A 27,025-nucleotide genomic window follows, 5' to 3' on the forward strand; every position below is an offset into this window, starting at 1 on the left:
CACATGCTGAATGCTGCTATGAATCCAGATCTTCCAAAGCACAGTCAGCAAGGGTTTATAGTTATTGAAACATAGCTCATACGTTGTATAAACAAACACGCTTAAGGATGATAGGTTCTGGAGGGAGCAGACACCTTACCATTGTCTAACACGTTCCTCAGTAAGAACACTAACTAAAATATCCAAAGAATTGATAATGAAAAAAATATATATACATATATTATTATATAATAATAAATAATATATAAATATATATATAAAATAATACCTGTATAGATATATATACACACATACATACATATTTGGTTCGTTCACTGTTAGTTCAGTGAGTCTCTATCCACACAGATGATACCTGAAAGGGACCTTCTCTAAGCCTCTGGGGCTGCAGACTGCCATGTAATGTACTAACCCACTGATCCATGCTGCCTTCAATTTTCTTTGATGCTCCCTATTTTTCAATTCTGAAGCACAATGGTAACCTTGCAACTGTAACGTGTATTTCTAATCTAGTTACCGGCTGCAATCTATTTGGGGAAATTTTCCAAAGACAGCCCTTTACACATGGAGACCTTCTACATGCACATTATGCCTAAAATAAATAAATATAACCCTTAAATCTCCTTTTGAAGACAGATCACACTATCAGCTGGAGACTACATCAATGGTTGTGAGTTAACCACTTTATAAAACATTCTCAGAGCCTCAAATGAGAGGCACGTTATACACAGAAAGTAGTATGTGTAGGAAATACACATTGTATATCTACAAAATGGGCCATATCCCACTGCCATTAAAATTGATGGGAGTTTTGCCATTCACTTCAATGGGATCAGCAGCAGTATATAAAGATGAATTGGCTATAAGCACACACACTGGTGCTTTATGGGCGTGACAATATAAAAGCCCCGTGTGAAGTAATGAAATGAATTATAACAGCACTAGGTATGTCAATCTTCCTTCTTCTACCTTCAGTTGCTATATCAGGAACATTAAACTTTTCCCTGGTTAGTCACAGAATCATAAAAATTACAGATAAAAAAGTACTATTAAGTCTATTTCCTGCCAACACAAAATTATTCCTCCCTGTACTTTTTCTAATCCTTTGTGCAGTCTAGTTTTAAACTCTTCAAATATTCTGGTCTCTCCTCCTTCCTGTAAGGAATTACTCCATCAGCTACTTAATCACAGACTCAACCTATTTTTTTCCCAGAAAATACATGAACAAAGTAAAAATAAAATAATAAATAATAATAATAAACCACAAAACATGATGTACTATTCTAAACTCTTATAATCCCTTTTTACTTAAGGACAATTAGAAAAATATTACTTGAGAACTCTCTATATTTCTGTGCCTTTCACAGCCCACCACACCAAAATGAAGGCACAGCAGTAGCAGCTCATTTGTTCCTGGTGTGATAGAGACCACAAAAAGCAGGCAGTGATGTGAACTGCTCATTTGGTTTTCCGAATTTTGAGTAATGTGACTTGAAAACTGTCCCTCAGTGGACATAAGAAACCTAAAATATTTGAAATAAAGCTTTAGCAGTTTATGGCAGGCATATTTGAGACTTGCCAAAGCAGAGAGCTACAACTGGTGGTATGGGAGACCCTTTTCACTCATATGTTCCTAACACACACACTTAATGCCAAACCCCTTGATATAGGTAGTCTTTATTTTGCCAACCAGATACATTTGCTTTGTCAGAAGTAAGGTCAGGCTAAACTAATGGTCATTAAAGATGAAAGCCATATGTGAGGGAAGCATCACTTTAGAAAAAAAACAATATCATTACTTTTACCACCTGAAGTACTAGTTTCATTCCAATTTGGGTAGCTGTGCCACCTTCTAGTACTTTTATCTTCTTTAACAAAAGACTTAGCTCTGCAAAAACGTTTGGAGAACCTCTTATAGCTTTCAATATTACCTGTTGTTTTAGGGTAGAATATCTTTCCTTTTCCTCTGTGACTCTGTGACTGAAGTGTTACATCACCCCAGCAGACTGGCAAGTGACCACCACACTGCTATGTCCAAGGACCATCACTAAGTGAAACAGCAAGAAAATATCTATGTAAGTGACCGGCTTAATTAAGCACTGCTGTAGGGAGTGGAAATTCTTCAATGAAATATATAGACTGGCATGAAACACAGATTTATATTCTACCCCTTCCTTTCAAGAGTACTTGTCACTTTTTTTTTTTTTTTTTTTTTTTTTTTTAACAGGGGATTTGGTTTTCATACCACCTGAAACATTTAAAAAATGAAACCATGGGAGCTCTGTTATGCCTGCCTCTCTTGAAAACCGTGTACCTTGCTAAGAAAAATCCAACCCCTTCCAAGGCCATTAGACCTTGACCTCAAATCTTAGGAGGCAGCAAGTAAGATCAGCCAATTAAAGAATTTTCTGACAAATATTTCTTGATTGCTATGATCTGTCATATAAAATCCTATCTTTATTTGAAGTGTTCATGTGGGGACACAGCAGCACCATCTAAAAGTTGTCTAGTCACTGTGTACACCCTGTGAGCTCTGATCCAAGTTTGACAAACCATAACTGAAAACTTAAAAGAGTTTCACTTTTACCTAAGTTTTTACCTGGATGTTGACTATTCATACGTGCTGTGCAAGTTTCCTCTGGGGCCTCATTTATAGCCAATATTGCACAGGTTTCCCAGCAGGCCATATTCTTTGACAGAACAGACTACTTAATCCACTTCTGATTCTCAGAATTTTCTCCCACCAAATCAATTTTTCTGACAAGAACGCTGCACCAATTGTCATCCATTTTGCTAGAAACAGCTAGCCAGGTTTTATTTCAATGTTCCTAACCAATTTAAATACTTTGAAAACTTTAAGCAAAACCCCACAGCCTTCTCGGCAATGTCCTCAAAAGATATTTTCCTACAAAGATAGAAAAAAACCCTAATCAGATCCTCCCTACCCCCAGCACACACAACTGTCGTTCCAAACAACTTGGATACCCCTTCTTCCCCAAAGGGATTCTCCTCTCCACCTATTTGCAAATCTTCTTCTGCACAGGATTCAGCACCACTGCTCTTCCATTCAGTTCAGCACCGTGGAAAGCCTTGTGCCTCTCTTCCACCATTTCACATTTTTCTTTCATTGCTCTTTCAGTTTTACCCCTCTTTCAGTGTATTTTCCTCTCTTTTTGAATACCTTAGTAAGAAAGCCAAGAGGTTGTTAGCTCTAGTTGACTGCAACAGTCCAGTGACATTTGTGTGTAATCTGTTTTTCCACTCTATTCTACTGTGGAGAATACTTTTGACAAGCCATAATTGAACTGTGTCAGATATCATTGATGAAGGATAACTTTTGGCAAGTAGTGAAGTTCCTTTCATATAGGATCTTAATTTCTTATCGGACCATACATATATATATAAAAAAAGAAAAAAAAGGAAATTTTTTCTGTATGTTTGAAAAAGGAATGGCAGTACAGCATAACAGTATTTGAGTTTCAGTTATCTCTTCTACCTCTGAAGTATAAAGGCACTAACATATGCTATGTGTAATACAATTACGAATAGTTACACAACTACTCTCTCAAGCGCTTGCCTTAAAAATTAGGCAGATTTCTCTGGCTACTCCACCACACAACAGAAGGGGGCACTTTCTTGCCCTCAGCTTGCTTACCTGCCTTTTTCCTGGGGCTGCCATTTCCACCACGATGGAGAGGCTGGCTAATTTGCTTGCTTCCTCATTTCCAGCCGTGTTGCATATGAGAGATGAGGCAGGATGTAGTAAGGATTTCGACTACAGCTCCCTAAGAAAAAGCTGGGAAAATGTCGCAGCCTTGGCCTGAAGGTGAGCAGAGAAAGTCCTATAGCATCAGAAGTATTGAAAAAGTATCTGAACAGACAAAAAAGCTTTCCAAGAAGTACCCTTAGTTGGAAGCTGCATTCTCATCTGTGCAAACTTATCCCCTTGCCGCCATGGGCATGCCTTCCTGCTTTTCCCTTCTTTTCCCCTCTCCCTCCAGAAATGCTTACCAAATCCCTGTCGGCAACCAGAAGTGATAGAATATTAAAAAAAAAATAAAAAAAATCTCCACAGCACTTTGGACGAGCATTCAACTCACAGAATCACAGAATTTCTAGGTTGGAAGAGACCTCAAGATCATCAAGTCCAACTTCTGACCTAACACTAACAGTCCCCAATAAACCATATCCCTAAGCTCTACATCTAAACATCTTTTGAAGACTTCCAGGGATGGTGACTCCACCACTTCCCTGGGCAGCCTGTTCCAATGCCTCACAACCCTTTCAGTAAAGAAGTTCTTCCTAACATCTAACCTAAAACTCCCCTGGCTCAACTTAAGCCCATTCCCCCTCGTCCTGTCACCAGGCACATGGGAGAACAGGCCAACCCCCACCTTGCTACAGCCTCCCTTGAGGTACCTATAGAGAGCGATAAGGTTGCCCCTGAGCCTCCTCTTCTCCAGGCTGAACAAGCCCAGCTCCCTCAGCCGCTCCTCATAGGACTTGTTCTCCAGGCCCCTCACCAGCTTCGTCGCCCTTCTCTGCACCCGCTCAAGCACCTCCATGTCCTTCTTGTAGCGAGGGGCCCAAAACTGAACACAGTACTCGAGGTGCGGCCTCACCAGAGCCGAGTACAGGGGGACGATCACCTCCCTAGCCCTGCTGGTCACACTGTTCCTGATACAAGCCAGGATGCCGTTGGCCTTCTTGGCCACCTGAGCACACTGCTGGCTCATATTCAGCCACCTATCCATCATCACTCCCAGGTCCTTCTCTGCCTGGCAGCTCTCCAACCATTCCTCTCCCAGCCTGTAGCTCTGCTTGGGGTTATTGCGCCCCAGGTGCAGGACCCGGCACTTGGCCTTGTTGAACTTCATACAGTTGACCTCAGCCCATCGGTGCAGCCTATCCAGATCCTCCTGCAGAGCTTTCCTACCCTCGAGCAGATCAACACACACACCTATCTTGGTGTCATCTGCAAACTTAGTGAGGGTGCACTCAATGCCCTCGTCCAGATCATCGATGAAGATATTAAAGAGGACCGGCCCCAGCACCGAGCCCTGGGGGACGCCACTAGTGACTGGCCTCCAACTGGACTTGGCTCCATTCACCACGACTCTTTGGGCCCGGCTATCTAGCCAGTTTCTAACCCAACGAAGCGTGTGCCAGTCCAAGCCAAGAGCAGTCAGTTTCTTGAGGAGAATGCTGTGGGAGACGGTGTCAAAAGCCTTGCTGAAGTCATATCTGCTATAAAGCAAAATAAATATCACTTCTTAGTTGGCCTTTTTTTTTTTTTTTTTTTTTTTTTCCTGCCTTTTTAGACTAGTTGAAAAGAAACTCCAGGAGAACAGTGAAGGAGTGAAGGAGGCCTTGCTGCATAATTTAGGTCTAATGCAATGCAGTTCACAGGGACTTGCCCATATGCTGAGATTGAGCAAAGTTCAGTTTTCAAGGATTCCTTTGTTCTTTATGTGATTACCTAGCCCACGTTCTCCTCAACCATTCAGTTTAACCACATATTTTTAATTCCATTCCTGAATAAGTTATATTCTTGGCTTTCCATTTCAATTTCCACAGGGCAAATAAAACTGATGGAAAGCATTTTGACAAGGATATTGTTATTTCATCCAGTAGCCTGAGATGACTCCAAATTCAGATATTACATTTAATGTTTCTGGGACAGATGCTGTTAGGTCTTTTCATAGGAACACAATATCATCTGCATACATTAGTAACTTCTGTGCCTCAAGTTGCATACGCTTTATATCCTTTCCAGTTTTCAGACACTGCTGATGATTTAATACTATAGGGACACCTCAAGTATTTTTCATCACAAAGTAGGGGAGAGGATAACTGTGGCAGCTCACATACCCAAAGGAGCAGAGTACTTTATGCCTTTATTTCCTTCAGCAGAAGGCGAAGCAGTGAGATACTATTCTGAGGGCAAGCTGCCCAAACCATCCTCTTCTCAGTCACAGGAGCCTGAAGAACCAAAGCTACTGCTTAAAATCGACATCTGTTTTCAGGCAACTAAGATTTTCTTCAGGTCAGGCACCGTGCTTTTGAATGCTGCCATCTCCCTGCTCCAGATGCTATGGCCAGGAAGTTCTCAGCAAACACAGTGCTCAGAGTGGGAACAAGAGTTCACCGCCCCATGACCATGGATGTATTGAGGACTGGTACGAATACAGTGGAGGCCCATCAGTGTAAGAAGGTGAGCAAAGATTCAAGGCAATGAAAAGTCAATTAAATTTTTCCAGAGACAAGAGGCAGTTTAGTCACAGTTGTAACAAGTATTTTTAAGCTTACACCAACAGAATTACCAGAGAAACTAATGTAGAAATACTGCATTTACAATGTGCTTACACGGAGCTTCTGACAGAAGACCTCGCACAATCAGTGCCTGATTCTTTTTCTGCCTTTGTTAATGAGGTGCAGGATCAATAATTATTTGCTTATTTACCAATATTTACAAGTTGATGCCCTTTTGTATTCTGAAAAAAAAATTAAATCTGCATTAGTAAATCATGTTTTTGATTGTGAAAACCTTACTAAGTAGATAATAAACACAGAAATACATATGCAAAATATATGAAATATTTAAGTGTACAGTCACACACACACTTCTGGTAGATGAGTGGCACATATGAAAAACTTGCACTCTTTAAAACCATATTCCTTAAAAGCAATTACTGTAAGCTTCAATTAGGAGGACTCCTCATTAATTAATCTCCATGCTAGGAGTGGCACAAACCAGCTCCATTCTGCTTCAATACAGTGAGTCAACCTAATAGATATACCTATACAGTTATATTTATATATATACATATTTATTACCTACATATACGCCTATAAAGCTGTATTTATCCATAGTACTGTGTAGTAGGATTGAGGGAACCCAAGAGCAACATTAGTACACTGGGACTCCTCTTTCTTTACATACCACAGATGTGACATCACAAATTCACATAACATTTCTTAACTTGGTGGATAAATCACTTCACATCATCTGTTTTGCTCATTAAAACTGTAATTATGTAACAAAACTCACTGAATGCTGTACCAGTATTGTAATTATTAATCATTCTGGTTCTATATGCTTCATAGCCTGCTGTATGTACTGCATTATGCCACAAACTGATATCAAAACTAAACACATCTAAACCTACTGTTTTAAGGACTTTTAAACAAAATTTACTCTTTCAATTCATATTTTGTAAGCTCAAAAATACAGAACCAAAAAAAGCCAGTGTTGATATAGCTGCTGACCTTTGCAACTGTAAACATAAGACAGTTTTTAACCAGTAAACAACCCAGCAAATGTGAAACCTATTTTGCCAGTGCTTGGAATAGTCAGAGCTTAAGGTGACAGACTCTGCATACAAATCAGCTCTTACAGGAACATAGATTTCTAGAAGCATTTGAGAATGAACGCAGGATTTCCAAGACTTCAGAAGGAGGCATCATTCAAAATATTTATTTTAAAATAAGCTGTATTTAAACCAAACAATTAGAAGTAATTTTTTTAAAAAGTGCAAAAAACACCACACAGGCTTCTACTCTGGAATGTAAATCCCATCCCGAGCATCACCTTGAAAATAACACAAAGTGTTCTTGACTTCAAAAGGACTTCACAGAAGCCCCCAAGTCCACATTAGAAGACACTCTGTATTTCTAGCTAATCTAAATTTTTAGCTTCCATTTTATTAGGGAGCAGCATATACAAAATTGCAAGGCTCTAAATTCAGTTGACTTGGACGTGTGTACACATACACAGAGTATATCAGGAATAGACATCATTTTATCCGCTTATAAATGAAACTAACAGGCATCACACGGACTATATTTTCTTTAATTTAGCTACATACATTGGGCCCCAGGCTTTCCCTTTCTCCGGCAGAACCAGAAGTTCATGCTGTTGTGTATCACTGAGAAAAGTGAATTCCTGGGAAACAGCTTTGGCCATTTCACTTATATCTACAGGCATTACATTAGTGCAGGATTTTAGAATGAGATTTATTACATCGCTGTTTTCTGCCTTCGAGAGAGTGCAAGTAGAATAGACCAACGATCCACCAGGACGCAATGCTTTAATAGCAGACCTGCAAATAATGAAAAAAAAAAACAAAACATAATTCAATATATGAAGTGACATGCTCAAAGAAGGGGCTGGGGGTGAAGAGAGAAAGGTGCAAGACTTTTACATCTAGATTGACAAATAGGTATAAATATTAAAAAAAATAACATAATGAAACAGTCTTAACAGAATATAACTGACAGTTCAGGAAACAATCTGCAACACAGTTTTGCTTTCTCATTTATTAATGTATTCTCAAGTTAACTAAGGGTATTTTTTTAATATGAGAATGACAAGTAGATAGCAGCATCCATTCAGAGTCACAGAATATACTTTGAAACATTTATATGCACAGCACTACTGTGAAAATGCTGCAACTGTGCATACAAAATGGGTGAACACCACATCAAAAGTACTAGTTAGATACTTAGCTGGCTCCTTGTGTGAACAAACTGCAGAATGCACAGTTGTAGTAATAGCCTGGACTAATTACTTGTCTGTAATTAATTGTACAATCATTTTTGCAATTTCAGCAACTTATTTAGCGTATAACAGGACTGGGGGGTTCACTGAGTCACTACTTTTCAATATGATTTCCTAAGGAAATACAATTTATAGCATCGTTTCATCTGTTTGTGTACCCTTCATTTATTAAACCGTTGACAAATTTTGAAAAAAGTGGTTTAAGATTTCATGTTTTCTTGAAAGCTTCAAGACTATTTGACAACTGGTGGACAGAAGAGAGGTGGGTTTTGGTTTTTTGTTTTTACTTTCCCACTGAAACTGAGTTTAAACAGTCTGTTTACTTTCCATTAAAACAGATCCCCAAGGTCCTTTTCAGAGAGAGAGAATATTGCCTGTGTGAATAAGGAAAATGAGATAAGCAATCCATATTCACTACTAGCAAATTAAAAGTAAAAAAAAAAAAAAAAAGAAAAGAAAAAAAAATCTTGGATCACCAGAGTATTCTTCAAATCACAGATGGGTAGATATTATTGAGACCACTGTACTGACCAAAAAAAAATAAAAAAGCCCACACCCACTAAACATACTCCCCCCCCCTCAACCCTACTACATAGAAAAGAAAAACCCCAGCTCCTGAATCAGGTGAGCAGACCCAAAAAGCAGTGAGCCTGATTCCAAGCCCAGATGAATAAACGGAATGATATTGAAACAGCAGTTCCTCCAGAGACATGCTGAGGAGCTGCTAAGCATGATATCAGAATGGAAACAGTTGAGAAAGCAAAGGAAAAAAAAAAAGGAAGGGGAAAAAGCAAGTCCTTTATGACAAGATTGTGCCTTTTCAGGAAAAGAATCAATAAAGAAGAGCCTTATCACAAGCAGGATCAAAGCAAATCTGGAAATCCTGTCCAAAATAATACAGACACACCAGGACAAATGACTGTTGCATACAGAGATAATACAACTCTGTTCACCTTCCCAGGTGAAAACGCCTGTGTTACACCCAATCTCTTTCCCTGGGGAGAGTATGCAACTCTTGCTCATTTCTTCAATTAGTCTTGGCTAGGTTAATCAACAAGCCAAATACATAATTTACTGGTGTCTGCACTACTCCAATTTTACTTAGCATAAGGTAACAGATCTCTCTTAACAGATGATGCTAAAAAAAAAAAATAAAAAAAAATCAGTGTTTAATGCCTTTGTTGTAACAGGTCAATAAAAAGATGGAGCAAGCAGATGGTTAGCACATTAAGCATAAGTGATAGAGCAGTTCAAGTTCATCTTGTTAAAGGTAAAGAACAGGTTACAAAGGACTTTGAAGGTCTGAATATTTTCAATTTACCTGGGTCTAATGGACTTCCAAAATTAGATAAAGCTATCACAAAATAGCAAGCTTATCTCAGACTTCGAGTAGCTTTTGAGTCTGTGAAAGCATTTAAGAACATTTGAGACACAGGTTGATACAGGTGACATTTACAACTTCACCTTGAGACAGTAAAACAGAGCACGTGTCATCCCAGCATTGCTTCATGAAATCACAGAACGGTTTACATTGGGAAGGACCTCTGGATCCCATCTTGTCCAACCCTGATCTTATTTTCTAAAATTCTACAATTACCAACGTGCACTTGAATTGCTCAGCTCTGGGTAGTCATCCTTCTCCCCCTAATGCATCCCAGCACACGTATACTTCTTAGCAGGCAACAAAAGCACCAGTATTGGACCAGAGAGCCTAAGCCGTTTTTTCCCAGTTACCTCCTTGGTTTGCAGCTCTTCCCTGGTGACAGCTATCACTTAAAAGGGCAGGGTTTATGCTGCTTCTGCCTGGCTACCAAAATGGGCCCAGATAAATTGAAGATAGCTATCATAAAGCAGAGTAGGAAGCTACAGCATGCATGTCTGACAAAATATTTGCAAGAAATTCACTAAGTAACATTCCATTCTGTCTTATGGCAGACAAAAGCATTTTTTAAATGTTTTGTGCTGACTGCCTGTTTGCTTTCACTCCAGCATTTGAAACCTATCTTTCCAAAACCATCTTGTTAATGCTTGATTTTTAGCGCCACTTTCTAGTTTAGAGCAGTTTTGCAGTAAAGCATCTCAGGAATTTTGGGCTAATGCTCAGTGCCAGTACACTGTATGCTGTGAGGGAACAGCCCAGTACAGGTGTCACTTGCTTCTATTTGCAAGTGAGAAATGGTAGGGCACAATGGAAACTCTGTAATTTTAAACACGTGAACAAAACAATACAAAGATCATTAAGTGTCACAGTCAGTGTCCTGAAGCAAGCCAACACATCCATTACTTTTACAAATGCAGGTAAGTTGTGAACGCAGCTCATGAGTAAGCAGTTCCTCATTCATGTACCATCTGGATTATATACCTGAATTTCACATGTAAAATAATAATAATAATATTTTATATATATATATATGTAGGGAACGTTATAACCAAGACTTAACAGAACTGAAGAGACCACTGAGATGTAGGGTTTTGCCACAGGCAGAATTGTTTCTTCTACTGTGAGAAAGGAGAAGAACTGTTGATGCAAGTTGAATTACTCTTCCTAAAGAAAGTTTAACATTTTTACTTGTGCTACAGCAGTATCTTAAGGCTTCACTATGGATAGGGTACCTAATTACTATACTGAAACACTGTGAAACCATTCCTAAAGAGTCTACCGTGTTTAAGCATAAGCCAAAACTGAATACATAAACAAAAGAAAAAGTTGAAGCGGCAAATACAATCTTTTCATTCCAAAGATGAACAAACCAGCAGGAGAACCACACACTGATCAAGCCTCCTTAGACTCGTACCAGTTCTGGAAGTCATAAAAGCCTTTTATCCCCCAGTGTAATAGAAAATTTATAAAGCAAACAACTATGTGAACTCAAAGAAAACAGAGCTAAATTCTCTAAAACTAGCACAAAGAGGAGCTAATCTTCACAGTATTCCAAGAAACAACTTAATCTCATTTTTATAGAATTTCCCCTCTTTCCATCTATACAGGAATGCCAAGTCATCAAAGGGCAACTAGCTGAAATGATTGTTGTGCAAAAGAAAAATCACAAGATATTCTTTTAGTACAGCTGATAACTTTACTCGCAGAGTTGATAATGACAACTGTTTTCTTATAATGCAGAGACTATGAGAATATATACAAGCAAGAAAATATTTTTACTGCGGAAGAGGTAAAAGGTAAATACCAAAAAAGTAGATGTAGCTCACGTGAAAAGCACAGACGCTTGCTAAGCATCTTTCTCCTACCGTATATAAATTAAGAACCATTCTAGCCAGTACTTTCAAAGGCACTGTGCTCCTGCAACTGAACCTCTGGTGCAGTGAGTCAGAGGAAGGAACAACACAGTCTTCTGAATAATATCCTGAAAAATCTCACAACAAAAAAAAATAATTAACCACAAGCCTCCTTAGTTTGGGAGTTTTCACTAGCCCATTACCCAAAGAGCCTGGAGAATGAGAAGTTATCTTTACTCCGAACCTAAGTCATAAATTAAAAAACTAAGAGGGTTTACTTTACACTGCAAGGTTAATCAATGTATCTATCCATCTTGTCGAGTTCAGCAACAGTTGTTTCCGTGGCTCAATGTCAACCGACCGCCATCCCCGATTAAGCTGTACTCGGCTTTTGAAAAACCTTCAGCACAGAGCTGCAAAATTCAAAGTGAAGAAGTGTTGGGCTCAAAGTCACAGGGTGATACCGCGCTGGGTAAGCAGATTCTGGCGATCTGATCCCCTCGTCATCAAGGCATCAGGGAGAATTCATTCTTGAAAGTTTGTACAAATAAATTTCAGAAACTGGTCGTCTTCTGTAATCAACGGGGGGGGGCACAAGCTCATTCAAGGGGTATGTCAGAATCGGAGCTTTATTTACTAACATCTAGCAGAACTCATCACACCACTGCTGTGACCACACAATCTAAGCATATGTGATTCCTCTTACATTAGGCATTACCCCAATTGCTTCAGTTAAAATTTGAGCTTTAAATAAAGAATCTCATGCTTGTGATAAGGCACACTGTAGCTTCCGAAAATAAGCTTAAAATCTAGAATGATTTAAAAGGATATTAGTGCAAAAGACACTATAATTTTTTTCACCTTTCTTTTATTAAAATGTGTAGCTTAGAGATAAAATATATTGAAGGTGATTAATTTGGAGTTATTTTTCTCTTAGTAGTACAGATGTTCTCCTTTGTATTTATTAAAGCAGTAAAACTTAAGTTTAAATATAAATCTAGTTATAATTAATTTCATAATTTTAAATCTGAGTTTATACATTTGCCACACTAAATTTCACATGTTATAGGCACCAATATTGCAAAGTTTCAAGCTTCCCATGGAGTAAAATGAGAACATGTACTAAAAGCACAGGAAAATTTTCCTGGAGTTCACAATATGCCCACTTTTCCATACATCCAATTTTGTTTTACTAACATGACAAACACTTAGCACTTGCAATCAAGACCCTGAAGAGGAAGCACCACCGACAGCATGTGGCATGCATAACTCAGCTTGTGTTGCATACTGTCAGATTATACCAATTATACCTCTATGATAGTCAAGGAAGAGTAAAAAAGACAAAAATCGGTAAAATGCAAAACCATCCATTAACACGTCCTATTCACCATGCAAGGCCTGAATACAAGACCTCCAAGTTTAGCTCTGCCAGGAAATAATATAAAACAGTATGCAAAAAGAAGTAATTATATGATAGCACTGCAAGCACTAATGCATGTTTGTTACAAAAAGATATACATGTTAAACAAACAAACAAAAAATCTTCTGAGGTACTGGATGTAACTTTAGGAGATAACAGTGTATCACAATTTAGGAGGGTCACTGTGATATCAAATAGTCCCAAATGTAATGGTATTTTAAAATCATCAGTAACTTGCAATTACAGCAGCTGGAAAACTGCAGGATAGACTGATATTAACTGGCACATCATTCTGTAGAAATGTGCTTGATGCTTCTTGACATTTGCTTTCACCTACTGACATTATCACTTCATAGTAACTGAATCCATGCTTAAATCTTTCCAGCACATAAGCCTAAAGCACAATTACAAGCCAAACATGAGGGTGGTTGGTATCCAGCCCACTCAGGAAGTACTTTAAGACAGTTAAAGACATGTAGATTGCTCCTCTCCTCATTCTAAATTAGTTTTTACAAAAAAAAAATAAAAATTTTACTTTACTTTATATATTTTCAGGATGTCTATTTAGTTCAATAGCACATATTGAGCTGTGGAAGTCAGAGCTACAAAAGATGCACTAGTCTCTTATAACCCCTCATATTACAGGAGTACTGGATAAGATTTTTTGGAAAGGAATAGACTATTCGAAATCACTTTTATTTAGTTTACTTCAAAAGATTTACTTTGAAGTCTAAGAATGGATAAGACACTAACAATAAATTAGGGAAAACAAAGCAGTATGATTATTTAATACCTCACAGAAAAAAAGACTACTCTAGAGCCATACACCTCTTAAACCAAAGCACTTCTACGTGCAACTAAAATGTAGATAGACAAAACCCCAAAAGATTTTTCACGCTTAAAGAAAATTAAACATGATAGGCTGACATTTCAGTTGTTCTAAAAGTCTTGGCATCTCAAACATCCTTTTAAAAACAGGCAGACAATAAACTTGAGTTTTAAACTATAGCTAGCACCTGTATGCCCAGCCCACTCCTCCTATGCTTGGGTATATATTTTGTGCCATTGGAAGTGTCAGCATTAATTACATTACTCATTTAACCTTTTCCAGTATTAAAGTAAAAAGATTACATACATTTTAGGGTAATTTAAAAATAATACAGCACTTCAATACTGCCATCTTTTGGCAACTGGGATGTATTTCTGCTCAGTATGCAAGATAATCTCTGATCAGAATAAAACCTGCTAACTTTTATAAACTTTTCAAGAAGTAGAGCATCTCAAGATACCTTTGCTTTTATCCTCAATTTTATTCTTTTTATTGACAAAAGATATCATTTATTTCCTTCTTGCTCTTACAAGAGTCCAAATGCATCACTGGAATATGGTCTGCAAACTGAAGGTAAAGCATCTGTTCTGCTTTAGTCATTTTTTTTTTCTTCTGAGAATTCTGATAAATAATGTTTCTACAACAAACAATTTTGAATTCTTCTGACAAAAAGACTGGACTTTCAGCTTAGCATTATTGAGCTTTCTTCTCCAGTGCATGGTGAGTCCTGGAATAATCTTCCTGTTAACACAGATATATAGGATATCCCTTGCAATACTGGAACTGCTGTGACCTTTTAAGGGCAACAAGTCAGCTCAATTCTGTTCCCAGATGTAAGAACCACAAATGACAATGAAACGCCCAAGAATTTTGCTTCCACTCTTCCACACAGACAGCATTGCTAACAGTTTAGCAAGGCTGGTTGTAGCTGGATAGCCAGAGGCATTTCACACCGAACAAAATTTCAATCCTTCTGTCATTTTAGTCATCTCAAAATTAACTTGTATTTTACACACTTCCAGAGACCCACTCTTCTTCCCAACCTCAACTTTTTATTTAGAAAAGATAAACATATACAGCCTAAGCAGAACCACCTTAGCTAGGGAAGGGAGAACAAAAGACCTTTGAAGCCCATGACAGACTTTGCCACAGAGCTTTAAAAGTAGTGTTTTTCATTACGGCTTATGAACCATGCATATATATAGGAAGGACTGAAGGTGGAATTAAAGCAATTATCTGTGTCTTAATTTAAATCTGCAATCTCAGCTACCTAGGCAACTACCTAGCTAATGGGTATAGCTTATTTGTTAATTTACTTATTAATTCCAGAAATACCATTTTGCAACCTATCACAAGGGACTTGGTAGGTAAATTATGCACAGAGCACCACAAAAGGCTTAAGGAACTAGGCAGTACTTAAAATCAGGTACTATTTAATATCTCTAATGGAAGATGAGATCCACATCCAGGGTCCACAACAACAGCCACAGAACTCACTCTTATTGAGGAAATTCAAACCAACCATGAGTCTAAAAAATAACTGTTCTAAATACCTATTCTAAAACAAAGACATTCCCCAGCTCCCTGTTAAGTTACTTATAGAAAGAAGGTAAAAAATTTACTTACTACTTAAATGCATTAACATAAAAGACTGCGTGTCTCTCAAGTGAGGTAACGCAGGCACTTACACAGATTCAGTTTCCAAAGATTATGTCAGTGCTTTAGTTAACCGCGATTTATATAAAATAGAAAAATAGCCCTTGGAATACCAGACCAGAATCTAAGAATCCTCACTCTTGCCCTATGTGCTGTCTCTCCTTAATTCATCTCTACTTCTTTTCTGTCTGGTGGCACCACCTTCAGAGGAAGACGTAAGAATGACTTGTACCTGCAGCAATATAACCAACAGTGTTTTGGGGAACAGCAGAGAACACTGTATGTGTGGGCATATGCAATTAGACCAAAAAGTAAAGGACACTAGTGCCCAGTCAACAGCTATCTAATCATTTCCAGTCAGAAGGCAAGGAGACACAGAGAGAGGACACTGCCCTGAACAGCATACCTGGTATGAAGCCTTGGGTCAGCAGTCTACATAAACTATTCAGTTTCTCCAGGATGGAAGACAGTTAAAGACAGAACCATCCACACAATCCACAGAAAATCAGTCAGTCCAACAGTTACAATTCTAATAAAGTCCCAGTTGAGCTAATCGAGTAGATAATTACAGAAAATGAGTAGACTAAATGGTCAACTACAGAGAAAAAGGAGGAAAAATCCCAAGGAACGAGCCAAAGAATGATGCAGAGAAGCAATCCTCAGCAGGACTTTCCACACTTTCCTAGGTGCCTTCTCTTCCCTCTTGCACAGAACAAGGCATTCGTTTCCTTTCCTGATTTACCTCCCCACCCCAGTACCTCCGTTCAGAATTCCCTCGGGTCATTTCAAAACACCCCATAACTTCACCCACAGAGCTCTGACGTAGGAGCCAAGCACCCTCTGCAAGAAGGCTGCCATGTTTCTGAAGGGTCTCTCCTCCACTTCTGCCACCAGATGACATTCTGCCTTGCCATCCTTCTGAGGCCTCACACTAAATAAAGTTGGGCACCTTCTACAATAGTTATTTCTTTTTCAAGGCACAAGTCACTGACTCTCCCTGCCTTTGCCAAGAACTCTCATGGTTGATATTTTTTTCATCATCAGCAAATCACAAACTGAACTAAATCACTGCTTCGACAGAACGACGACATAATTACAAGTGTATTCTTTTTAATATCATCATTACATGCCCATGCACCATAAACGCTCTTATCTTAATCAAAACAGAAATCTTATGGTGGTATCCATATGCTGGTGCAATACTGGGACAATACGCAATTGTACATAAAAAAAAAACCTTCACTTTACAACAAAATAAACAATTAACAGCATACACACACACATCAGAAGTGTAATAGAGGCATTGTAATTCCTCTTCAAATACATGAGGAAAACCCTGCATTTCAGTGAAAGTACAGAAGTGACAGTGAATACCAGACGAAGAATATTGGGATTTTTTGAGTAGTTCAGTTTGTACTACACACTACGTAAAAAAAAATCTATGATGAAAATCTATGAACATATGTATTCTATGAAACCAATTTCCACATATTCAGAGAAAATACAGCAGCTTGCAACTTAAACTCTATTTGTGTCTTAAGTTTTCAAAACTTTCAAAAAGTTTTATGTTATTTTTTCCTAAGTAAGATCAATTTGAAAAGGTCTAAGCATGAGAAAACAACGCTAGCCTGCTAGCATGTAGGTTAGCCTTTAGAGACTTGGGTTGCCAATTCTACCTGATGACTTAAGGGAAAATGTCAATCTCACTTGCCTTTCCCTGTGTGTAGATTGGTAAACCACCATACCAACTGGCTGCATGATCAGCAATCTCTGCTCCAGTGGAGCCTGGGACTGAAGCAGCAAGGCAAACACAGATTGGGAGCTTGACGAAACTGTTTGCACAATACCTGGTTACTTACATTTGACATTAATTATTTATGTTCCCTTTCATTCAGAAAAATAAGTACAGAATATTTAGGTGGAGGCTTTCTTTCTTTTTTTTTTTTTTTTTTTTTTTTCCCTTCTGAGTAAAAGCAAGTGCGCAACCCTCCCACTTCCTGAACTATTCCGCAGGAAATAATAAAGCAAGCAAGCAAAAACATCTCACAACTTCTGGTAACCTTTTATTGCAAAAGATCAGCAACTTCAAATACCATGCTATGACTGGCAATCAAAACAAAAAAAAATTCTTTGTTTAGAGGGAAACATTCCTTTTATCTCACTATTGCACTCCAGTTGCATAAGGTTTGTAATAGGAGATGCATTCTGTTACAGAGAATCAGTCACAGTTCCTTAAAAATCACAGTATTTGTATGCAAAACAGGGATTGAAGCATTTCATTAACCAGGGAGAATAAAGTGTTTTCCTGATTTCTCAACCCAAATTTAGTGTTTCATTCTGAGTTCTGAAAATGAAGAATCCGTATGACTCAAGATCAAATAGAAAAACGAGCATTTTGTATGGCTAATTTGCCACCAGTAATCAAAAGGGCAGAACATTCAAGGCCCTTTACACCTCTCACGCACGCAGAATTCCCTCATACCTGCTGGTTTTGAATATGCAAGACCAGCGCGCACAATCTCCCTTCTAGTTAACTACTAAGGAGAAAAAGAGGTGAAAACAGGAAGTCAACCACAATGTATCTCTTAAAGTTGGTTTCAGCTCCTCTGGACCAGAACTCTATTAAACACCAATTACAGCCATTTAATTACTGTGAGATGTTGTGTACAGAAGAGTTACAGTAGTCTGAACGCCTTTCCTGCATTTTTCCAATTTGTATCTTGTTTGGATTTATTTTCAGCTGAATCCTAACACCGTTTCTTTCAGCTGCAATTACTGGTCTAGGAATAATTACATCTGTAGCAGTTTCACCATTGCTTTATTATGCACTCGACCTTAACCCCAAGTTTAATTTTCATCTACGAACCGATAACAATGGTAAATTCACACGTGGGAATCACTGCCTTTTGCACTAGCATTCAGTGTCAGGAAGTGAACATTCCTTACTTTGCAATTTGTTTTCTGCATGAACACCCCAAATAATAACAAGATTTGCAGTGTGTTCCCGTTTTACAGCACTCTGCAGGGATGCTTTGGTTGTGGTATTAACAATCATTACAATCTCAATTTCCTTCAAATCAGTAGTGCCCTCGCTGCTTATAAAATCTGCTGTTCAGCTTTTATGCTGTTCATTTAGATTTCAAACTTGATTCAGGCTGACATAGGAAGATCATTACATCAGTTTCAAAGTTGCTTTCAGATCTTCATTCCCTGAAGTCTCCAAGTACATGTAGTATATATCATAATGCAACAATACTTTTTCTTTCCTCAGTTCCTCTCTGATTTCCCCAGCTTCCCCTACTCCCAAAGGCTGATCTGCTTTAAAAAAATAATCAGAAAAAAAAACACAAGATGACAAAAAAAAAAACAAAAACAGAAAAAGATGACAAGTGAAGAGCTTCCATAATTAAAAAAGAATCCCAAATTTTGTGCCAAATGTCACTTGATAGAAGTGACAATTCATAATTCTCTCGCATTTCATAATTCTCATTTGTGGGTTCCTTCTTCTACTCTCTTCCTTATACTTCACTACTATTGCTAAACTGAAGTAATGCTTGGCCCCTATATTTCATCTTCAAATCACACAGCATTTCATTCACTATTCCCAGCAAAATTGCTGGGATCCAGCTTTATATTTATTTTTGTTCTACAGATAACAGCAACTGAGGCAAGAAAAATCCCTGAGCATAAAACACCAAGTAACCTGGATAGGTAAGCCAGAGCTAGATTCAAACAAGGTGGAGTACAGCAGAATTAGTGTAGTCTCAACCTTCCTGAATATTAATGGGAGGTATCAGAGACAGCATTCAGTGTCAATTTTTGACTTATAATTATGCACCATGACCATAAAATAAAGACTTGAATAGGATAGCATTCTACAATTCTGGTTTTGCAAACTTCTAATGCACTTGGAAGAATCATTTAACCTTTCCTGGTCTCATTTTATGATTTCTTTTTTCCCTTTCACACCAAATCCGACATGTCACTGATATTTGGGAATCCATTCTAAAATGATTAGATGGAAGGAACAATAAAAATCCTGTGGACATCTATGGCATTTACCAAGTGTATGCCAAATATTTTACTGGGTAAAGCTTATAATATCTATATCTTGAATCTAACGACATATTTTATATGCTTTAAAATATTTTACAAGATAATATATAAATAAATAAAAATGCAGTGCACGTAACGATAGATTGTTCAATCTATAGAACTACTCAGACGTATGTTGAACAACAGAACAGAAATTACAATTCTTTTACTTCAACTTACGTGTAAAAAGTATTCTGTCCTTACAAATCCAATTCTTCTTGCTGTTGCTATAGTAAAGTGTACTTTCAACAGAAGCAAAGTTCTCTTCTTGACTTAGGAATAATTCAATTAAATCTGATTTGGGCTGACAGGAGCGTCTCCTTTTTAAAAACAAGATTCCTGCTGTCATGAGTTCTCCACTTCAGGATTACAATCTGAAGAGATTTATGCAAATTTCCAAAATTTCACTGCATGATATATGCTTTCTTTTGGTTGGGGCCCACAAATTGGATTTTATATGTCAAATATTGAAAAGAGAAAACCGAAACAGGTCAGTGTTTTAAATGTGATTGATTTCTTCAAAGGAAATGGGTGACATGATGCATTACTGCAATAAGATACTCATATTTCTGCTATAAATCATACCCTTCTGTTAGGTCTTTTTCAACCGGAACTCATGCAGAACTATCTGGAACTGCTGTAAATTGGAACTTTCCATAAAAACTTTTTTGTTGTTGTTTTGTAGTATGTTATTTTTCCCTCAATTTGCTTTGAGGGATGGACTTCAGGCATGACTGTTACTTACTTAAAAACACTCAGGTCTAGAAGGTATTATTGGGAAGTCACATTAGAGGTTTTCTCATCAAGGAAAAAGGATTTTCAAAGTCTTCACAAATGCTAGTTAGCCCATGGCTAGTATCATTATAAAGCATAATACTGGACAACCTGGATTTGGAGTATTGGATAGATGTTCCTTAAAACCACACAATCCTCCCCAACTTGCCCCAAACCACTATTCTTTTACTTTTTTACCCTATCAGTTACAATTAATAGTATCTTTGTGCTATAAGTAGTTAAATGGGTATTAAATTCAAGCAATGCTTAAAAACGTGCAACAGTAGACTCAAAATTTTCATAAAAACAGTGCAAGAAACAAATTCTGAAGCAGTATGAACTAATGAACTAAATGATGGTTGGTAACCAGCGTTGACTGACAGTTTGGTTATCATGTAGGCTGTAAAAAAAATGTAATGGATAATTCTGCAACCGAAGAACAAAAAAAGGTGTTGGAGAATGAGTACCCAGCTTGGCAGGTTTATAGACTACTTTCACAGATTAAAAATAAAAAAATAAAAAATAAAAAAAAATTATACATTCTATGCATGTTTCTGCTTCAACTGAGTAGTTCTGAAATCATTTTAGCTATGTCAACCAAAAATATTTTGCTATGGTATCAGACTGTTCTGAATCACCTGTAAATGGACATAAATGTTAATAACTGAATTAATGGGATTGTGCAACAGTGCATTAGTAGGGGATGTAGACCTCACCATTTATGTTATACCATACAAATTTCCATATTCACTTTTTTTTTTTTTTTTTTTTAATCTGAACAGCAATTGCAACAACATATTCTTGAAATTTTTTCATGTGGTGAAACCTAGGTTTGGATATTAAACACAACAAATCTTGACCACCTCTCCCCTTCACCCCCCAACACATTTTCATTAACTACGAAAAGCTCCTTTAAAAGCTTTTCTTTGCGCTTCTTACCTTAGCAGCTGGAACTGTAGAGAAGATAATTCTTTCCTTTGTACTAGCCTAAACTTAGCTTGTTGAGTATCAGAAGAGAATAGCCAACTTCTGTCATTTGAACAAGGAGCATCAACCAGTACCTGCACAGCAAATAGGAGCAAATAAGACAATTTACTATACAGTTTTCAGAAGGTGATTATCTGTACCAAAATCTACTCAACTTATTTTTGCAAGCACCCGAAACACCATTTTTATTTTCCATTTTAGGAGAAGCAATGATCTAATTACTATTTTGAGATGTTTATAAGGAGTCATTGATGAGGAAGAAAAAAAAAAAGCTCCAAAATTACCCTCTACCTGGAGAACAGCTTTCTCACTCGATCCCCTATTCTTAAGTATACATCATGCATGGAAGCTACAAGGTCTTCAGAATTCATTACTAAAACTAAATGGGTAACATCATCTAACACATGAACAAATGCACAATAAGCTTCATAAAATGATTTCAGAGGCCTTAAAAATCCTGTATATGACCTTGGTAAGTGAAATATTTTTTGGAGTCTGGAAAAACAAAAAAATTAAAGCAGCACAGGAAAAGAATCAGGAGGAAGAAATATCATTTACTAATAACAAATAATGTTACCTTGTCATACAATTCAGGCTTAAAATCTCCAATCTGTCTACCATCTAGTTTAGAGACAGTTATTAAGTTAACCAGCGGATCCGGGATGAAGGATTCCATTGTCTGTTTCAACCATCTTGATCTCAAATCATCATACTCGTTACAGTGAAATTGACCTTAAAAATAAAAAAAGTAAACATCCTAAAATCAGTCCTCTGTATTTTTTGTGAATACAAAGAGTAACAACAAATTCAGAAATTGTGTTTTTTTTTTCTATGACAGCCATAGACTTTACACCCTATGTGCTTATGCTATTGCACATTTTATGGCACTGCTAGATTTTTATAAACCCTAGTAAATTTCAACATGTTCCTACAGAGCAATCCATAAATATTTACTAGCAAATACTTATGGTAGCAATAGACTTCAACAGTAAAACCAACTTTAAACATAAGCCACATCCCAAAGCAGTGCTGAGTATTTTTCTATGTTCCTTCTACCACTGTTCTTATATAAGTACGTATCTCTTACAAGTTAATTGCCTTTTAACTAAATAAAGCCTCAGCTTTCTGCACCCTATACTGAACAGTCCAATACCTGACTGAGTTGGAATTTAAGCTGTGTTTTAACAAAAGCCTGTTGTTGCACTTAAAACAAAGCCTGAGTAGTTATCTCTTCTGAAGAAACTGTTGCTTGTACCTCAACGCAGGCCAGCAAGGCATTTTCCTCTTAATTCCTGTTTACTGTTTTAAAAAAGTTTCTCTTTTTGAGTCTCTGGACACCCACCTATGGTTTGTCCCATACGTTTTGTCTACCATACGTAATAGGAAATATTTTAGCATTCACAGAGATATAGTCAGAATCAACTTTCTTGCACCTTACTTTCTCAGCAACAGACAAATATCTGCAGAAGATGTGGGATAAAAAATTTTATTTTTATTTTTCCCAAAACCTTTTGAAAGGGCAAGTTATTCAATTCACTTCATTAGCAGCACCTGGTTCCTCCAGAAGAGGGATGAGAACAAGCTGTAATCAACATTTACAGGTGGCTACAATTAATGTTCTCATCCTTAAGAACCTAAGGTGCCATAAACATTTTGAGACAAGTTCTGCTCAACTTAACATATAAACTTGGGAACAGATGCTTATTGTTGCTTTCTAACATGCTATGATTATCTTGGTGCTTTCTTCTGCTAAATCTAGGTAGATCAAGACACAGAACTTTTAAAATGCTGATTTAGACCACTTCCTCGTCATAAGCTCTTTCCCTCTGCCTAGATCTAGCACATTTAATTTATGTTCCATTTGATATCAGTACACTTACATTTACTTATACTATTTGCATAGTGCTGGCCAGGCAGGTAGCGGAGTTAAGAAAAAAAAAAAAAAGGTACAAATATTTAAAGATTGCAAATTACTTAACTTCCTGGGCCAATAAATCTACAAAGGTGTTAAATTAGCTTCTTCAGAAGTAACAATAAGAAAATCAGTGAAGTAAAACATAAAGCTACTACACTTTTGTCTGTCAGTATGCAGTAACAGATATTTAAATATCTAATAAATATCTAAATTTCATGCTCTTGTAGGTAAAGAAACCTAATAAAAATCCTACTAAAAGGCACAGAACTAATTAGAATATATATATGTATATATATTTTTTTTCTTCCCACCCCCAATCCAAATCTGTACAGAATACAGACACAACTAAAATAGCCCAGGAACAGAGCGAAGAATCAACTAACAGCACCTTAATATATTACCTGGATAGGCACACTGTAGGATAGTTATTGATTTACCCCCTGGTGCAGCACAGAGATCCAAAACGTCTTCCCCATCTTTCACCTCTAATGCCAGCACTGGTAAAACGGAAGCAGCATTCAGCAGATAATATTCTTTCAGTTTACCAGTTTGGTGTTTTTGTGCAGGGAATCTCCTAGGGGTTCTACTGATGTAACACTTCAATGATCTTGGAAGATAAGGCAGAGTTCCTTGAAAGGCAGGATGATATCCCTCCACACACAATGTATTCTCCAGTTCAGCGGACTGGCTGAATTTGTTAAGCAGGATGGCATACTGCCAGCACGATGGGCATGTAAGTACATCTCTAGGTTGGAAAAGGGAAAAGCTATTTAATAACTCGACAAATAAAATTAACTTTCCAATATGAAGCACAATGCTTTTCCTGACTATAAGGAACTTTTCTGGGGCAAAGAATGACTGCAAAATTAGCTACCAGAAGTCACAACAAAAAGAATCACAGTGTTTTTGCAGTGGTCATTCCAGCCAACAGTGTAAAATGTACATCTATGCATATATATACACACCTATACATATATCTATGTGTACACATATATATATACACACACAGATACATCTATATAATGTAGTCTTTACAAGTGTTCTTTGCTAAATTTCCATTTACATTCTACAATCATTGGGCTAGAAAAACATAAACCAATAAATGTTCCTTGAAAGTAACCAAAAAGCAGTGTTTACATCTAGGAATATGCCTGCTTGTATTTCAGTTTGCTTTCTCAGACCTTTCTTCAAGGATTTTCATCATTTTCTACTTGAATTCTTCTCGGTATTTTTTCCAGTCATCACTACAAAGTACTCCTCAATAATATTTGTTGACTAAAAGAGAAATATGCATTGATCCAACCTAGGAGTTTTAAAGTTGATTCAGTTAAACTAATGTTAAGTATCTATGCTTATAACTTCTTTGTAAATTTTATTTATGTATTTCAAGAGGGTACTCAGTAATTACATGGTTACTAAGATTCTGATGATGTGAGATGCTTTTCCATTCAAAGTAATGTGGCACAGATCACATAAGCATTCCTCATGCACTTCAGCTTGAAATCAACTGCTTTTGTTCACATTCCTGCTGGAAAGTATGTAAGCTAAGCAATGATCTTCTCCAGAAGGGCTCTTCTGCTGGCTTTCCTATGAGTGACAAGCACCACCTAACAGAGGAGAGATGTACATGTATTCTCTCAGTGCCAGTTCTTTAGCTACTGTGTGATCAAGGCCCCAATTAACTGATACTGTTTTTCTGTACACATAAACAGACAGTAGTCAATTTCTCCTCAAGTCTCTACTGTAAAGCTATACAGAAAAAAACTAAGCTGTTAGATATAAAGGGTTACTTTGTACCATGCTTTTACAAAACAGCAAACTGAAACACAGAAGATGGCAGTGTCCTTACAGTGTATACGCATATAGAACAGAAACTTAATCACTATATAAAAAAAACTATTTCCTTTTTATCAAGGAAAAAAATATCAAATTTTTAGTCTTCCGTTATTCCACACTTTTATTATAGTTCTAAACTACAAATAAACTGAAACAGCTGCTACAGTCTATGACTCTTTTTGAAGTTCTTTTATGAAGCACTTAAAAACTAACAGAACCTCTCTCCTCCCTCCCCCGTTTCCCCAAAAGAACAGACCTGACACTGGTCCACTTATCTCCCAGTTCTGCTGTGTATTGCTTCTCAAAATGATCCAGAACAACTTGACAAATTTGCTTTTGAAGTTTCCCTTTTGTTTTATTTTCCACCTTCAGAGAAAGAAAAAGTCTTTTTTTAAAAAAAAGTTCTCACTAGAACTATTAAAAGAACATTTTTCCAGCTTAAACCGATTTCTCACTGATATTCATATGCTCTAATATCAAGGTCATATCACACACACAATCAAAACCTATCAGATTTTAGGTTGCACTCTCGTTCCCTATGCGTGAAGAGGTCAATCAGAGCTTGATGATAATACTCCATCTCCACGTCAACTGAGATAGCAGAGTGGGTCCTGGGGCTGTGATACATCAGGAGCAAAATAAGCAAAGCATGATTACAGAGATTGCTCCTTAGAACCATGATCACCTCTGCCAAGGTATATAGAAGTTCTTAACGAAAAGAAATAAATTCATCTGAATCATTGAGTGAGTCAGCTAGAGTTACAAAGCACTGCAATAAGCAAGATATCCCAAGAATAAGAAAAAAATTATTTCAGCTATACTTAATTTTTTTCAACCTATAAAAAATCATGTTTCATTTCACAAGGAAAGGGAGGAAGAACTTGTGGTTTCTCAATAAGCTTGTGCTATTCAGAAAGAGAACTCCAAGTGATTATTTTTTTTTTTTCAACCTATAAAGATTTGTTTCATTTGACAGGGGAGGGCGAACTCGTGGTTTCTCAATAAGCTTGTGCAACTCGGAAGAACTCCCAGTGCAAGCACTCCATTTTGCGGGAGTTTCGTTTTCAGGGCCAAGCAGCAGCTCCGTACTCCCAGCTAGTACCATCGCTACTGCTGCTTTCCGTATGTGCCGTCCCTGAATCAGAAAACCCAGACTCCCAAAAGCCCTCCCCAGCAGCGGAAAGGGGCACACCTAACCGCGGACGGCCCCGCAGAAGCAAGGAGGCAGCAAAAGGACGCACCCCGCCCCCCCCGTTGCAGCCCCCAGCTTTATTCTCCGCTCTTCGCCCTCCCCGCAGCCCTGCATGGCGGCCACCCCCCGGCGGGCAGGCGGGGCCGGCAGCGCAAAGGGAGCCGCCTCCCGGGCCCGGGGGCCGGCGGGAGGCCGCCAAGGAAGGGGCCTAGAAGGGGCCCCGCTGCCCGCCCGGTGCCTCACCTGCTCCGGCGGCCGGGCGGCCCCGCGCCGCGGCCACAGGCCGGGCCGTGCCGGTGCCGGCAGCAGGCGGGCCGCAGCGGGCGGCAGCCGCATGGCCGGGGCCGGAGCCGGCAAGAGGGAGGCCGTGGGCCTGCCAGGGGGCGGCGGTGTGGTGAAAGCGTGGGGTTAGGGAGCGCAACGCCCTCCTCCTCCGCCCCGGGAGCAGGGCTTCGGGTGTTGCAGTGGAAGGCTTAATGCAGGGTGATGGTGGACTGGGAGTAATCAATTTATAAAATGCCGCTGCAGCT

At 38.1% G+C, this 27,025-nt stretch overlaps 1 protein-coding gene across 2 annotated transcripts; it reads right to left on the bottom strand.

Annotated features, from left to right (window-relative positions):
- Nucleotides 1-7,462: 7,462 nt before the first annotated feature.
- On the bottom strand, nt 7,463-26,843 carry NSUN3 (NOP2/Sun RNA methyltransferase 3). 2 transcript variants are annotated; one of them, XM_082751695.1, is made up of 6 exons: nt 26,739-26,843; nt 25,560-25,669; nt 23,869-24,212; nt 22,130-22,284; nt 21,505-21,626; nt 7,463-8,099 (listed from the first exon to the last, which is right to left on the bottom strand). In XM_082751695.1, exons 1-6 carry the CDS (start codon nt 26,829-26,831, stop codon nt 7,838-7,840), a joined length of 1,086 nt encoding a protein of 361 aa, XP_082607821.1. In that variant the 5' UTR covers nt 26,832-26,843; the 3' UTR covers nt 7,463-7,837. The 2 variants fall into 2 exon arrangements, with proteins under 2 accessions (XP_082607821.1, XP_082607822.1); XM_082751696.1 differs by lacking the exon at nt 7,463-8,099 and adding an exon at nt 18,829-19,011.
- Nucleotides 26,844-27,025: the final 182 nt, after the last annotated feature.

This window comes from Aythya marila, assembly GCF_965140915.1.
Source record: "Aythya marila genome assembly, chromosome: 1".
Taxonomy (NCBI): domain Eukaryota; kingdom Metazoa; phylum Chordata; class Aves; order Anseriformes; family Anatidae; genus Aythya; species Aythya marila.